Source organism: Notechis scutatus, chromosome 5 (assembly GCF_049901735.1).
Source record: "Notechis scutatus isolate UNSWTSFEM ecotype Mainland chromosome 5, rNotScu1.2, whole genome shotgun sequence".
Classification (NCBI taxonomy): domain Eukaryota; kingdom Metazoa; phylum Chordata; class Lepidosauria; order Squamata; family Elapidae; genus Notechis; species Notechis scutatus.
In genome coordinates, this window is record NC_142013.1 from 9,927,016 (window position 1) to 9,939,825 (window position 12,810).

At 43.0% G+C, this 12,810-nt stretch overlaps 1 protein-coding gene across 1 annotated transcript in view; it reads right to left on the minus strand.

Moving 5' to 3' along the window:
• Positions 1–12,810, minus strand: part of NOX4 (NADPH oxidase 4) — a 108,200-nt gene that overhangs the window by 70,449 nt on the left and 24,941 nt on the right. The window contains exon 8 of the mRNA XM_026679950.2: positions 11,213–11,293. Within this exon, the coding sequence (XP_026535735.2) occupies positions 11,213–11,293 (81 nt within the window). The remainder of the gene's footprint in view (positions 1–11,212; positions 11,294–12,810) is intronic.

Here is a 12,810-nt window from a genome sequence, read left to right on the forward strand (position 1 = left end):
AAGTGAAGAGAAGGAAGGAAGGAAGGAAGGAAGAGGAAGGAAGGAAGGAAGGAGACAGACAGAAGTGATAGGGAGGGAGGAAGGAGAAAGACAGAAGTGACAGAGAGGAAGGAAGGAAGGAAGGAGGGAGGGAGGGAGGGAGGGAAGGAAGGAAGGAAGGAAGGAAGGAAGGAAGGAAGGAAGGAAGGAAGGAAGGAAGGAAGGAAGGAAGGAAGGAAGGAAAACCCAGTCCCTCCAGCCAACATTGTGCCAATATTTTGCTTTCTTCATGTTTAAGAGGTAGAATTCAAAATATATAGAATATCAGAGTTGGAGGAGACCTTAGAGGTCTTCTAGTCCAACCCCTACTCAAGCAGGAGATTCTATACCAGGAGTCCCCAATCCCCGGTCCACAGACCGGTACTGGTCCACAGCCTGTTGGAAAGTGGGCCACAAAAGCACCAGGTGAGTGCAGGAGGCTTCATTTGTGTATGCGCAGATCTAGGTTGTGTGCACAAAACCATCTCCCCCACTCCATTCCGCCACTGTGTCCACTGTGGCCTCTACTGCCAGTGTGTGGAGCCAGAAAGCTTGGAGGTGCTGCTTTATACCATTCTGGATAAATGGCTGTCCAGTCTCTTCTTAAATATCTCCATGATGGAGCAGCCACAACTTCTGGAAGCAAGCCGTCCCATTGATTAATTGTTTTCACTGTCAGGAAGTTTCTCCTGAGTTCTAGGCTGGATCTCTCTTTGATAAGTTTCCATCTGTTACTTCTTGTCCTGTCCTTGGATGCTTTGGAGAATAGGTTGACCCTTCTCTTCTCCTCAAATATTGGAAGAGAGAGGGAGGAAGGAAGGAAGGAAGGAAGGAAGGAAGGAAGGGAGGGAGGGAGAGAGAGAGAGGGAGGGAGGGAAAGAGAGAGAGAGGAGAGAGAGAGAGAGAGAGAGAGAGAGAGAGAGAGAGAGAGAGAGAGAGTGATGTTACCAGGCAACCAGACAGCATTTTGATTGGAGAAAAACTTTTACTTTTAATTAGGTGAAAACCCCGGGAACCTTCAGAGTCGGTTTTCACTAGATCTGTGCCAATATGATATATCCAAATAAAACTATTCTTCGAGGAATCTACCTGCCTCAGAGTTTTGCTGTGGGTGTATTACTTGGAACCCTGAAAAATGACCGTAAGTATTAAAAAACATTCCTTAGTCACTTTTCAGTGTTGCTGTATCTTTGAACAGTCACTAAATGAATTGTTGTAAGTCCTGAACTACCTGTGCAGTTGTAAGTTGTGGCGATCATAAGGCAGCTAGTAAATCCTGTTTTCCAGCCAAAAAACAACCATTAATTATGGTCATGTGACCACAGAACACTGCAACAAATGTAGTAAATGTGGCAAGTCGCTGAGCATCCAAAATATGCTCGCATGATCACAAGGAGTGGTGAGGCCAGCCATTGGAATTGGTATCTTTTGGGAGGGATCTACTACAATTTTAAACAGTCACTAAATGACCTGTCATAAATCAAGGACCCCTTTTAACTTACAGATTTTGGTTAAAATCAGGAGACAGCCTTGTACTAGTATAAGCTACTTTTCCAGAGCAAATGACAAGGGAAAGTAATTTATGATCGATATTTTTACATGGCAATTTTTAAAGGAGAATCCCCAGACGATGAAGTGGTAATTATATTCTACTTCAATGTCTTCATGAAATAGAAGTTGGGATTAAATAATTTTCAGTTCTGTAGTGTTTCATCTTCTGTTTAAGAAGAGTCCTTATAATTACATGATTCTTCTTCAAATATTAAAAATTATGACTTAATAAAGGGAGATGGGGTTTCTCTCTTTAATTATTCCATCCCCAATCTTATACACAAGAAAGATCTGAAAGCCAACGACTTCCCTTTTGGGAATTCTAGGTTAGGGCTACAAAGAGACGTTATTTTCTCCTGTGTTTCTTCTTTCTGGTCCTTGTCATGCAATTTGAGGTCATCTGATTATCATTTGGGACCTTCCCAGATGGCTTCTAATAGATGAGGTCATTGGGAGATGTGGAATTCGTTTAACAAAAATGTGACTCAGTTCACAATTGCAGTGATTCACTTAACAACTATGGCAAAAAGGATCATTAAATTAGGTGCGACTCACTTAACATTTGCCTTGCTTTGCAACAAAAATTCTTGGTCCATTTGTAGTCATAAAGTAAGGATTACCTGGAACTTCTTCCAAAGAAGAGAATTGGAGAGAAAGGATCATGGATGGAGTGGGATAGCCTTACATTTACTCAGTTACAAGGTGGAGAAAGGGAGAAATACCTCACAAGCACACCTTTCTCTCCAGTTGGCTACACTGTCTTGATGTCCTTCAACTTCTACCGTGCTGATGTTTTCAGGAGGCAGGCTCCTGTTACTAAAAACAAGGAAAAATGGTTGTAGAACTGTCTGGAAGTTGAGTCAAGGCAACTGAACTTCTTTTCTTTTGGGGGTTGAAATGTATCTCTGCTTATCCAAGTAGCTTCTTCAGTTTGAGCTCAGACTGAAGATGCTACTTGGATAAGCAGGGAAATGTTTCAACCCCCTAAAAAAGAAAAGAAGTCCAGTTGCCATGACTTGACTTCCAGACAACTCTATCTGGATGACCGAGAAACTTCATTGACTGGTTGAGAAAGGCAGAAGTGAGGGAAAGGAAGGAAGGAAGGAAGGAAGGAAGGAAGGAAGGAAGGAAGGAAGGAAGGAAGGAAGGAAGGGAGAAGGAAGGAAGGAAGGAAGGAAGGAAGGAAGGAAGGAGGAAGGAGAAAGGCAGAAGTGAAGAGAGAGAAAGAAAAAGGAAAAAGAAGATAAGGAAGGAAATAAGGAGAAAGGAGGAAGGAAGGAAGGAAGGAAGGAAGGAAGGAAGGAAGGAAGGAAGGAAGGAAGGAAGGAAGGAAGGAAGGAAGGAAGGAAGGAGAAAGGGAGAAGTGAGAGGGAAGGAAAGGAAGGAAGGATATAAGATAAAGAAGGAAAGAATGAGAAAGGTGGAGGGAAGGAAGGAAGGAAGCATGGAAGGAGAAAGGCAGAAGTAAGAGGGAGGGAGAAAGAGAAAGGAAGAAGGAAGGAAGGATATAAGATAAAGAAGGAAAGGAGGAGAAAGGTGGAAGGAAGGAAGGAAGGAAGGAAGGAAGGAAGGAAGGAAGGAAGGAAGGAAGGAAGGAAGGAAGGAAGGAAGGAAGGAAGGAAGAGAAGGGAGAGTGAGAGGGAAGGAAAGGAAGGAAGGATATAAGATAAAGAAGGAAAGAATGAGAAAGGTGGGGGAAGGAAGGAAGGAAGCATGGAAGGAGAAAGGCAGAAGTAAGAGGGAGGGAGAAAGAGAAAGGAAGAAGGAAGGAAATAAGATAAAGAAGGAAAGGAGGAGAAAGGTGGAAGGAAGGAAGGAAGGAAGGAAGGAAGGAAGGAAGGAAGGAAGGAAGGAAGGAAGGAAGACCAAATCTCTCCTGCAGAGTTTAGCATTTTTTGAACCTCAAAAGGACTACATTTGGAAAAGAAAGGTGTTTGTTTCAGACTCTTTCTCCTGAGAGAAAAACACTACACTAGATCTTTTTATCACTGTCTTGAATCTTTGCCAATGTACACAATCCATTATTGCCATGTTAGAAATCCACAAAGCCCTTGACAGAAGCGGTGCTCCATTATTCACTTCCAAGCCCCTGGCCTATCTCAAGGAAGAACACCTTAAAAGAAAAAAAAGAATGGGTATCTATTTTTCATTCAAAGTTGAAATATCTTCCCCAATTATAGAGAGCCATTCAGAAACCCCAAAGTGGAACGGAGATTTGGGGTTAGTTAGGTGAAAGGAAAATTTTGAGGAGTAGAGAATAAACTTTCCATTACATTTTCTGCAGAACGCCCATATTTGGAAACATCTATTGAAGGGAGGCAGACGTGGCCTTGGGAACAAGGAAGGAGTAAACGAACCACTAAGTTGGGGGAAGAAGTTTCAGAAAAGATTACAAATTGTCCTCCAGTCACTAAGTGACTGTTCAAAGTTACCACGGCGGTACCTTAGAGGTACTTAGGACCCATAAATTATGACAGTCATTCCCCCTCCCCTCATTGTCTTCCAACTTCTGGAACTTGGCAACAAAGCTGCACTTAGTCCTGTTTGCAATGACTAGAGGCCGAATACAGTTAATCTTCAATTTACAACAGTTTGTTTAGTGACTGTTCAAAGTTACAGAGGCACTGAAAATAGTGACTTATGACAGTTTTTTCTCATTTATAACCATTGCAGCATCCCCATGGTTATGTGATTTACATCCAGATACTTGACAACTGATTCATATTTATGAAGAAACGACGCTATAGGGCACTGCACGTCAGAACAACTAGATACAAGGACAATTTTTTTCCCCATGCCATCACTCTGCTAAACAACTAATTCCCATAACACTATTCCCTCAACACTGCCCAACTATTTATAGTCTGCACTACTATTACTGTTAATCTTCTCATCACTCCTTATCACCCACTTGTGACTGTATGACTGTAACTTTGTTGCTTGTATCCTTACGATTTATATTGACTGTTTCCTAGTGTGATTTGATTGCTTATTTGTACCCTATGACTATTATTAAGTGTTGTACCTTATGATTCTTGACAAATGTATCTTTTCTTTTATGTACACTGAGAGCATTTGCACTAAGACAAATTCCTTGTGTGTCCAATCACACTTGGCCAATAAAAGATTTCTAACTATTCTATCTAACTCTCAAACTATCTAGAAAGAATATTGTCATCTCATCTTCCCTATTGCCTATGTCCTTATCTTATTACTATAACTTTGTTGCTTGTATCTTACTATTTATATTGTTTACTTAGTATCCTAATATGATTTATGTTGATTGCTTATTTAGTATCCATGACTATCACTAAGTATTGCATCTAATGTTTTATGATGAATGTATTTTTACAACGACTATGATAATGATCTATCACTATTGTTGTATGTACACTGAGAGCTTATGCACCGGAGACAAATTCCTTGTTGTGTCTAATCACACTTGGCCAATAAAGAATTCTGATTCTAGTTCTAGTTATAATTCTAATTGTAATTCCAACTCTAATTCTAATTATAACTCTAATTTGAATTTGAATGATGGTTGCAGGGTCGTGTGATCATATTTTTTGATCTTCCGACAAGCAAAGTCAACGGGGAAGCCAAATTCACTTAACCACTGTAACATTTGGATGCTTGACAGCTGACTCCTATTTATGACGCTTGCATTGTTCTGAGGTCATGGGATCCCCTTTTGCAACCTTCAGAAAAGCCAAGTCAATAGGGAAGCCAGAATCAACTTAATAACCGTGGGAATTTACTTAACAAACATGGCAATAAAATGAAGCAAAAAAACAGACTTAAAAGTTTCCTCATTTAGCATCATAAACTCAGTCTAGGGGTGCAAATCAAGTCAGCTAAAAGCCAGTTTTAGCTCAGGGGTCTGGAGAAAAGTTCTTCACCGGGTGGAAAAAAGAAAGCCAAATGCGCAACCTTTTATATGTAACAAGAATGATACCGTTTGCCATGTGCTCTCCCGTGTATCTACCTCAATCTTGTTGGTTAAGTGGGAGGGAAGAGATTAAGAGATACAAGGACCACTAATGCTCCCATCCTTTGGCAATCTTCTTCTTTGTTTGGGAAATGTCAGGAAAGGTTACTCAAACATTTGTCGTTACAATGATTTTTCTAGCCCGCATAGCAACTAGGGAGAGATGACAAAAAAAAAATGTCTCTTCTTTGTCTATGCATCAAATCACCTTTTTGAAAAGCGCCTGTCACTGTTGTGGTTCGCGGGCAGCCGGTGCAGATAGCAGCAGAATCGGACAGTGGGAAAAAAAGGGGATTAGTCCAGGAGTCTGGAGAGGACTCGGATGAGGGTCCTGCATCTGATGCAGAGATGGGGTCAGGACCATCTGGGAGTGGGGTGTTGCCTCCAGAGCCACCGGAGTCTGGCAGCAGCGAGGCAGAGGAACAAGGGGAGCCTGTTCCCAGTGCACATGTGCACAGAGATGCTAGAAGGCAAGAGCAGCTGAAACAAAAGGGGTGACTTGAGAATAAGTCTGGGAGGTGATTGTCCCTCCCATAAGGTATAAAGGACAGGCAAAGATGATGAAACGTTTGCAGGAAGCAAAGTCATTCAGTTCAGATTCATTCTTGAAGCTCTTTGTACTTCGGTTGGTTTTCATTCTAGTTCGTTTGACACTTCTGTTATTGGCAGCACTTCACAGGCAAGAAAGGTGGGTGCTAATCTTGAGGGACTGTTTGAGATTCATTATCGGCTGGGAATGAAAATAATTCCCTGCATTGCAATAAAATAAGACTTGTTTTTAAAATAAGCATGTGCGTAATGATGGTCTCAGAAACCTTGGTCAGAACAGTCATCCTTTGAAAAACGAAATAGGAAGCACATAGGAAAATGGTGATGGGTACATCAGATTGGCCCTGTGTGGGCTCAGAAGCCCTATGGGCCAGTTCTTGTTAGTACAAGTAGTCCTCCACTTACAACAGTTCATTTAGTGACCGTTCAAAGTTACAACAGCACTGAAAAAGGTGACTTATGACTGTTTTTCATAGTTATGACCTTTGCAGCATCCCCACAATCACGTGATCAAAATTCACCTGCTTGGCAACTGGTTCATATTTATGATAGTTGCCATAAAAATCATCAAGGAAGAAAGTAATGGAAACCTACATGGCTCATCAGCTACAAGGCTAGTATTCATGAAATCACAGGGTTGGAAGGGATCTTGGAGACCTTCTAGTCCAAGGTAGAAGACCTCATACCATCTCGGACAAAAGGTTGTCCAATCTTTTCTTGAACGCTTACAGCGGCAAAGCATTCACAACTCCAGAAAGCAAGCAGTTCCATTGCTTAATGCCAGGAAATTCCTCTTTATGTCCAGCTTGGATCTCCCTCTGATGACCTTCCTCTCATTGAGTCTTGTCCTACCCATGATGCTATGGAGCATAAATCAATGTCCTCTTTCATGTGGCAACCCTTCAAGTGTTGAAGCGTTGTAAGCCTCCAAGAGTTGCTCTTGACAGCGAGATGAGTGGCATGTAAATTTAATATACAAGTGAAATAAACTGGGAGAATGCTATCGAACCAACCCTAGTCCTTGTTAGATTAGACCAGGGGTGTCAAATTCAAGGCTCATGGCCCGGATGAGGCCCATGGGGTGCTTAGATCTGGTCCACACCACCATCCTGGAAATATCAACAATCCGGCCCATGGTGCCTCTACTGGCCAAAACAGGGCATGGGGGGGGGTATGTGCCCCCCTGCCACAGGTCTGTTTTCAGCCAGTAGAGTGCTGCAAGAGGTCGTGGCCAAAAACGGGCCACAGATGGGCTGTGCGAGGTCCCCCCGTGGCTCATTTTCAGCTGGCAGAGTGCTGCAGGAAGCTGTGGAGGCTAAAAACGGGGCACAGGTCGGCCGGCCGTGATCTCCCCACATCCTGTTTTGGCCATCGGGGTGCTGCAGGAGGCATCCATCCCGTCTCCCCCACTGGCCGGCCCATGGAGAGCTACAATGCTGATCTGGCCCTCAAAGAAATCCAGTCTGACACTCCTGGACTAGACATACCTAGTTCCCTCCGTTGTTCACTGAACAGTTTAGTCTCCAGACCTGTTATCATCTTTGTTGCTCTTCTCTGTACTCTTTCTAGACTCTTCAACATCTTTTTTTGTATTGTGTCCACATGGAAAACAAGTCAAATGCGGAAGAACCGCTCCACTGTGCAATGGATATGCCATGTTCATACATGTAGCTGTGTTCCTTGATACTCACAAGAGTTCCCTTTCAGACAACCCTGGGGTCTAATAAGCCCACAAATAATCGGGCATGAACAAACACCTTTTACGCACTTATAAAAACCTGTCCCAAACTTTCAGCATGCACAACGCATACCAAAATGGACTCGAAGTTGTGAAAGTTTAAGGCTTTTAACAAAGGTCACTACACGTATTTCCAAACTATGGATATTTGCAACTGCAGATAATGAGTTGCAAATAATAAGAGCTGCCATAATGTGGGTACATACACTTTCCTAAAGTAACGCCACAAAGAAAGAACAGAGCTAGGGGAAAAAATAATTGAATTAATAACTGGCAATTAGAACTAATTGCCTGTAAAATAGGATGACCCATTTTGAAAAATAGTTGTTTGCCCGTCTGCATATACTAACCATTTTCCCTCTCTGATTCACACACGCAAACTAATCAAGGAGAGAAGCAACTTAGAACTAAGAAAATTTTTTCCTAACAGTTAGAACAATTAATCAGAGGAACAACTTGATTCCAGAAGTTGTGAATGCTCCAACATTGGAAGTTTTTAAGAAGAGATTGGATAGCCATTTGTCTGAAATGGTATAGGGCTTCCTGTCTGAGCAGAGGGTTGGACTAGAAGACCTCAAGGGTCCCTTCCAACTCTGTTATTCTATTCTATTCTAATCTTTGGATGAAAAGCTTTGTCTTCCTATCAGATGGATAAACACAGGTAATCTTCAACCTACAACCACAACTGAGCCCCAAATTTCAGTTGCTAAGCAAGACAGTTGTTAAGTGAGTTTTGCCCCCATTTATGACCTTTCTGGCCACAGTGGTTAAGTGAATCACTGCAGTTGTTAAGTCTGTAACATGGTTACTAAGTGAATTGGGCTTCCACACTGATTTTGCTTCTCAGAAGCTCGCATGGGGATCCCCCCGTGACCCTCCCAGACTGCAACCGACATAAATATGTGTCAGATGCCAAGTGCCTGACTTTTGATCACAGGACCATGCGGGTATTGCAAAAGTTGTGGGTGTGAAAAACGGTCATCAGTCACTTTTCCCAGCGCTGTTGTAACTGGTTGTAAATGGTTACTGATCGAACTCTTGTAACTCGAGGACTATCTGTATTCTGGTGTGTCCTGACTGCCATCTTAAAAATAAGTCAATGGCATAATATCCTGACATTTTAAAAATGGAGAAGACATGGAAACGATAGCCCAGGGGTGTCAAATGTGATCCCATTGCAGGCCGTATCAGGATTTTGTTTGTGCTTGGGAGGGCTGGCGGTGTGTGGCCTGGTCATCACCGCCAACTGGGTGGGTGTGGCCAAGGAGGACCAGGAAGGCACAGGCCAGTCCCTCGCCATCTCTGGGCCGGCCCCGTGGGACAAGTCTGGGCTTATCATGGTGTGATGACCCAGGGTGGGATAAAAAAACAAACACAGTCACAGAAAACAGGTGAAGCCCCTTTTATTCCTTCACTTTGCTTCCAAGCTCTGCATATCTTTGACGGAAGACAAAAAAACAAAAACTTCCACACAAACAGTTGCATGAAGAAGGAAAAAAACAACACAAACCAGGCAAGATAAGGGCTGGAGGATTTCCACAGATAACACACACTGGGAAGGACGCCAAACTCGGAGAGGAATTATAAACTAGAAATATTTACATGCTTTGTTTCCAGCATTTGCCAATACGCAGGTCCATACTTTTATTCAGTTGTCACAGCTGCAGTCCATGAAGAGGTTCAAGGCCCTCTCCTCTCTGCATGCCCTAGGATGGAGAGGGGATGGGCCTGGGTCCTCCTCTGACTGCTCAGCTGGCCTCTGCCCTTCCCCAGCCTCCTCCATAACCTCCAGAGCCACACTTCCACTCCCTGTCGGCTGTTCCTCCTCTCCCTCAGAATCAGTGTCCACCAGGGGCATGATACACAGGCTGGATCTGGGCCAGTGGTGGTATTCTACCGGTTCTGCCTGGTTCTGCTGAGCAATTAGCAGCGATGAGCAGTGGAGACCAAATTGGTTATCTCCGCCCCTCTGCTGTTGGGCCCACCTGCTTGCCCGGGCTCCCATACTCACCTTTATCCTCTGAATTTGAAGCACAGCTGCTTTACGCAGCACAGAAGAGTGCCGCACGGCAGCTGATGAAGCGACCGGGAGAGTGCAGGCTTGCAAGAAGTGAGTTAGAATACCTCTGCGCCTGTGCAAAGTGCGTGTTTGGCATACGCGTGCACGCAAAGTGTGTACACGCATGCTAAGCGCGCCCAAAAAGCCACGCCCACAGAACCAGTGGTAAAAATATTTGAATCCCACCACTGATCTGGGCCACGGGCTGCATGTTTAACACCTCTGCGACAGGGGTGGGATTCAAATTTCTTAACAACTGCTTCTGTGGGCATGGCCTAATTTGTGGGTGTGGTTTGGTGGTCATGTGACTGAGTGGGTGTGGCTTGCTGGCTGGGCGTGGCTTGGTGGTCACGTGACTGACTGGGCATGGCTTGTATGTAAATATTGTAAATATTTATGTAAATATTGAATTTATATATATATATATAAAACACAGCCAACCCCCCCAACCAATCAGAACACAGCCAAACCCCCAACCAATGAGAACACAGCCCCACCCAATCAGAACACAGCCAAGCCCCCACCCAATCAAGTCATACCCCCACTAGCAGTTAAAAAGAAGAAGCAGCTGCAAGCTCACATTACTCCGAGAAGCACAAAGCCGAAGACACAACCCTGATGATGATGAATGAGACTTCATCGAAACGTCGCCTAGATACTTCCAATTTTACGGGAGAAAACCGAATAACCAAAGATCCACATACAAATACCCGAAAACCTCAGAATATATATATATATATATATAGAGAGAGAGAGAGAGAGAGAGAGAGAGCAACTTTTACCCAAAATCAGGCAAAGCAGATTGAGTTGCTTGCAGAATCACAGATTCACTCACAGATCTACCTTTCTGCAATCTGCTGCCTGAGTCTGCACTGAAAAATAGAAGCTTCAGTCCTAAGGAAGGTTCAGCCCTGCTCTCAGGCCACTTCTCCCCCACCCCCCAATCCCCTGAATACCACCTCTGACTGGGCCTCAGGGAAGCCTCCTGGGCAAAGGCAAAGCAGTTCAACAGCGATTTAGATTAGCTAGAAAGCAGAAATCTGACAGGAGGGGAGGCGCCAGCCAGTGCCGCGATTTGCCGGTTCTCCGAACTGCACAGAATCGTAACAACCAGTTCTACAGAACTGGTCCAAACTGGTAGAATCCCACCCCTGCTGTGTGATAGCTTGACAGTTTTCATCCTAATTCATCTGCGAGCATGCTAGATAACTGTGACAGAATGACACTGTTTTGGAACAGTAGTTTTGCCAAACCTGTACCGACAACACAAGATTTTGATATGACGCGTTCTTTCCACAGAATCACTTACCTAGAAACATGCAATATCAGCAGCAAGTAGAAGAGAAAAAAGAGGTTGTGGGTATACCAAAATATGTCATAATCTGAAACCCTGCAAAGACCAAAAAGAACAGATAAATTAGCGGGCAACCAAATAATTTTTCATTGTTATGTTCTCAGCATTGAGTAGGCCGAAAAGTAATTACTCAAACCTGGATTTATGCCAGAAGATTGCTATTGGGATTTTTTTTTTCTTTCTTTCTAAAGTAAAGGTGTTTTAAAGAAAATACACCATTGTTTACCCCTGGGAGTGTTTTGTGCAAAAGAGAAGATTTTTCTAAAAGACGAAGGCTGAGGAAAAGAGAAAAATGAGGAAGAAATGACAACTCTTTTCAAATACTTAATTGGATGTTAACACAAAAACGTGTCAAGGCCTGTCCTCCATCATTTTAGAGTGCAGGATATGGAATAATGGATATAAGAATAATGGATTTCAAGTCACAGGAAGGCAGATACCGAATAAATGTTAGAAGACATTTCTTAACAGTAAGAGCCGTTTGACAAGGCAATCAATTATCTTGAGAAATGGCGAACTTCTCTTTCAATTAAAAAATTTTTGGGAACCGTTTAATTTTGGGTTCCTGCACTGAGCAAGTGCTTGATGTTGAGACTTTGGAAAAAAAGTGCAAAGAAGAGCAATTAAGTTTATTAAAGGCCCGGAGACTAAAATATAAAAAGAATGGTTGCAGGATTTGGGTTTGGCTAGTCTAGAGAAAAGAAGCACTTAGCTTTGTTGGAAGCCAGCTAGGACGGTTGTAAATCATGATCACGTGACCCTGATATATTGCAACCATCATAATACTTGCCAGTTGCTAAACAACCAAAAGTTGATCATGTGACTATGGGGATACTGTGAAAGTTACGAGAAAACCAATCACTTTTTTCCCCACAGCTGTTATAACTTCGAACATTGCTGTTGTAACATCGAACAGTTGTTTAAACCAGAGGTCTCCAAAGTTGGCAACTTTAAGACTTGTGGACTTCAACTCCCAGAATTGAAGCACAGCTGGCTGAGGAATTCTGGGAGTTGAGGAAATCCACAAGTCTTAAAGTTGCAAAGTTTGGGGACCCCCTGGTTTAAACGATAGTCAAGAACTATCTGGCTGGCTGGGGGATTTTGGAAGTCCACAGCTCTTAAAGTTGATGTGGTTGAGTAACCATCCTCTGGAGCATTACACTGGTTGAAAAGGAATCCAGTCCCAAAAAACTGTATGCCATTTGCCTCTGAATATTTTTGTTTTAGTTCCTTTCCTACATTTATGCACTGCATGACGGAAACAAAAATAGCCAGAGTAACTATTATAATCTTTGCATTCAGTTTCAGTTCTGTTCCTTAGCATTTTCTCTTGCTTTGATCACACCCCAAAAGCTCTTTTTAGCAGCTGTTGGCATTCCTTGACATTCCTAGCTTATCCACTTTCACTTTCCTGACAATGGAAAGCTTGAGGTCCCTTTTGAAATTCATTGTGGTGGATATGTCCTTCCGTCTATTTCTTACATGCATCTTCTCACATTGTGTTATGTGCACCCATACCAGTTTTTATTTTTAAAAAGCTTCGTGTTTTTTTC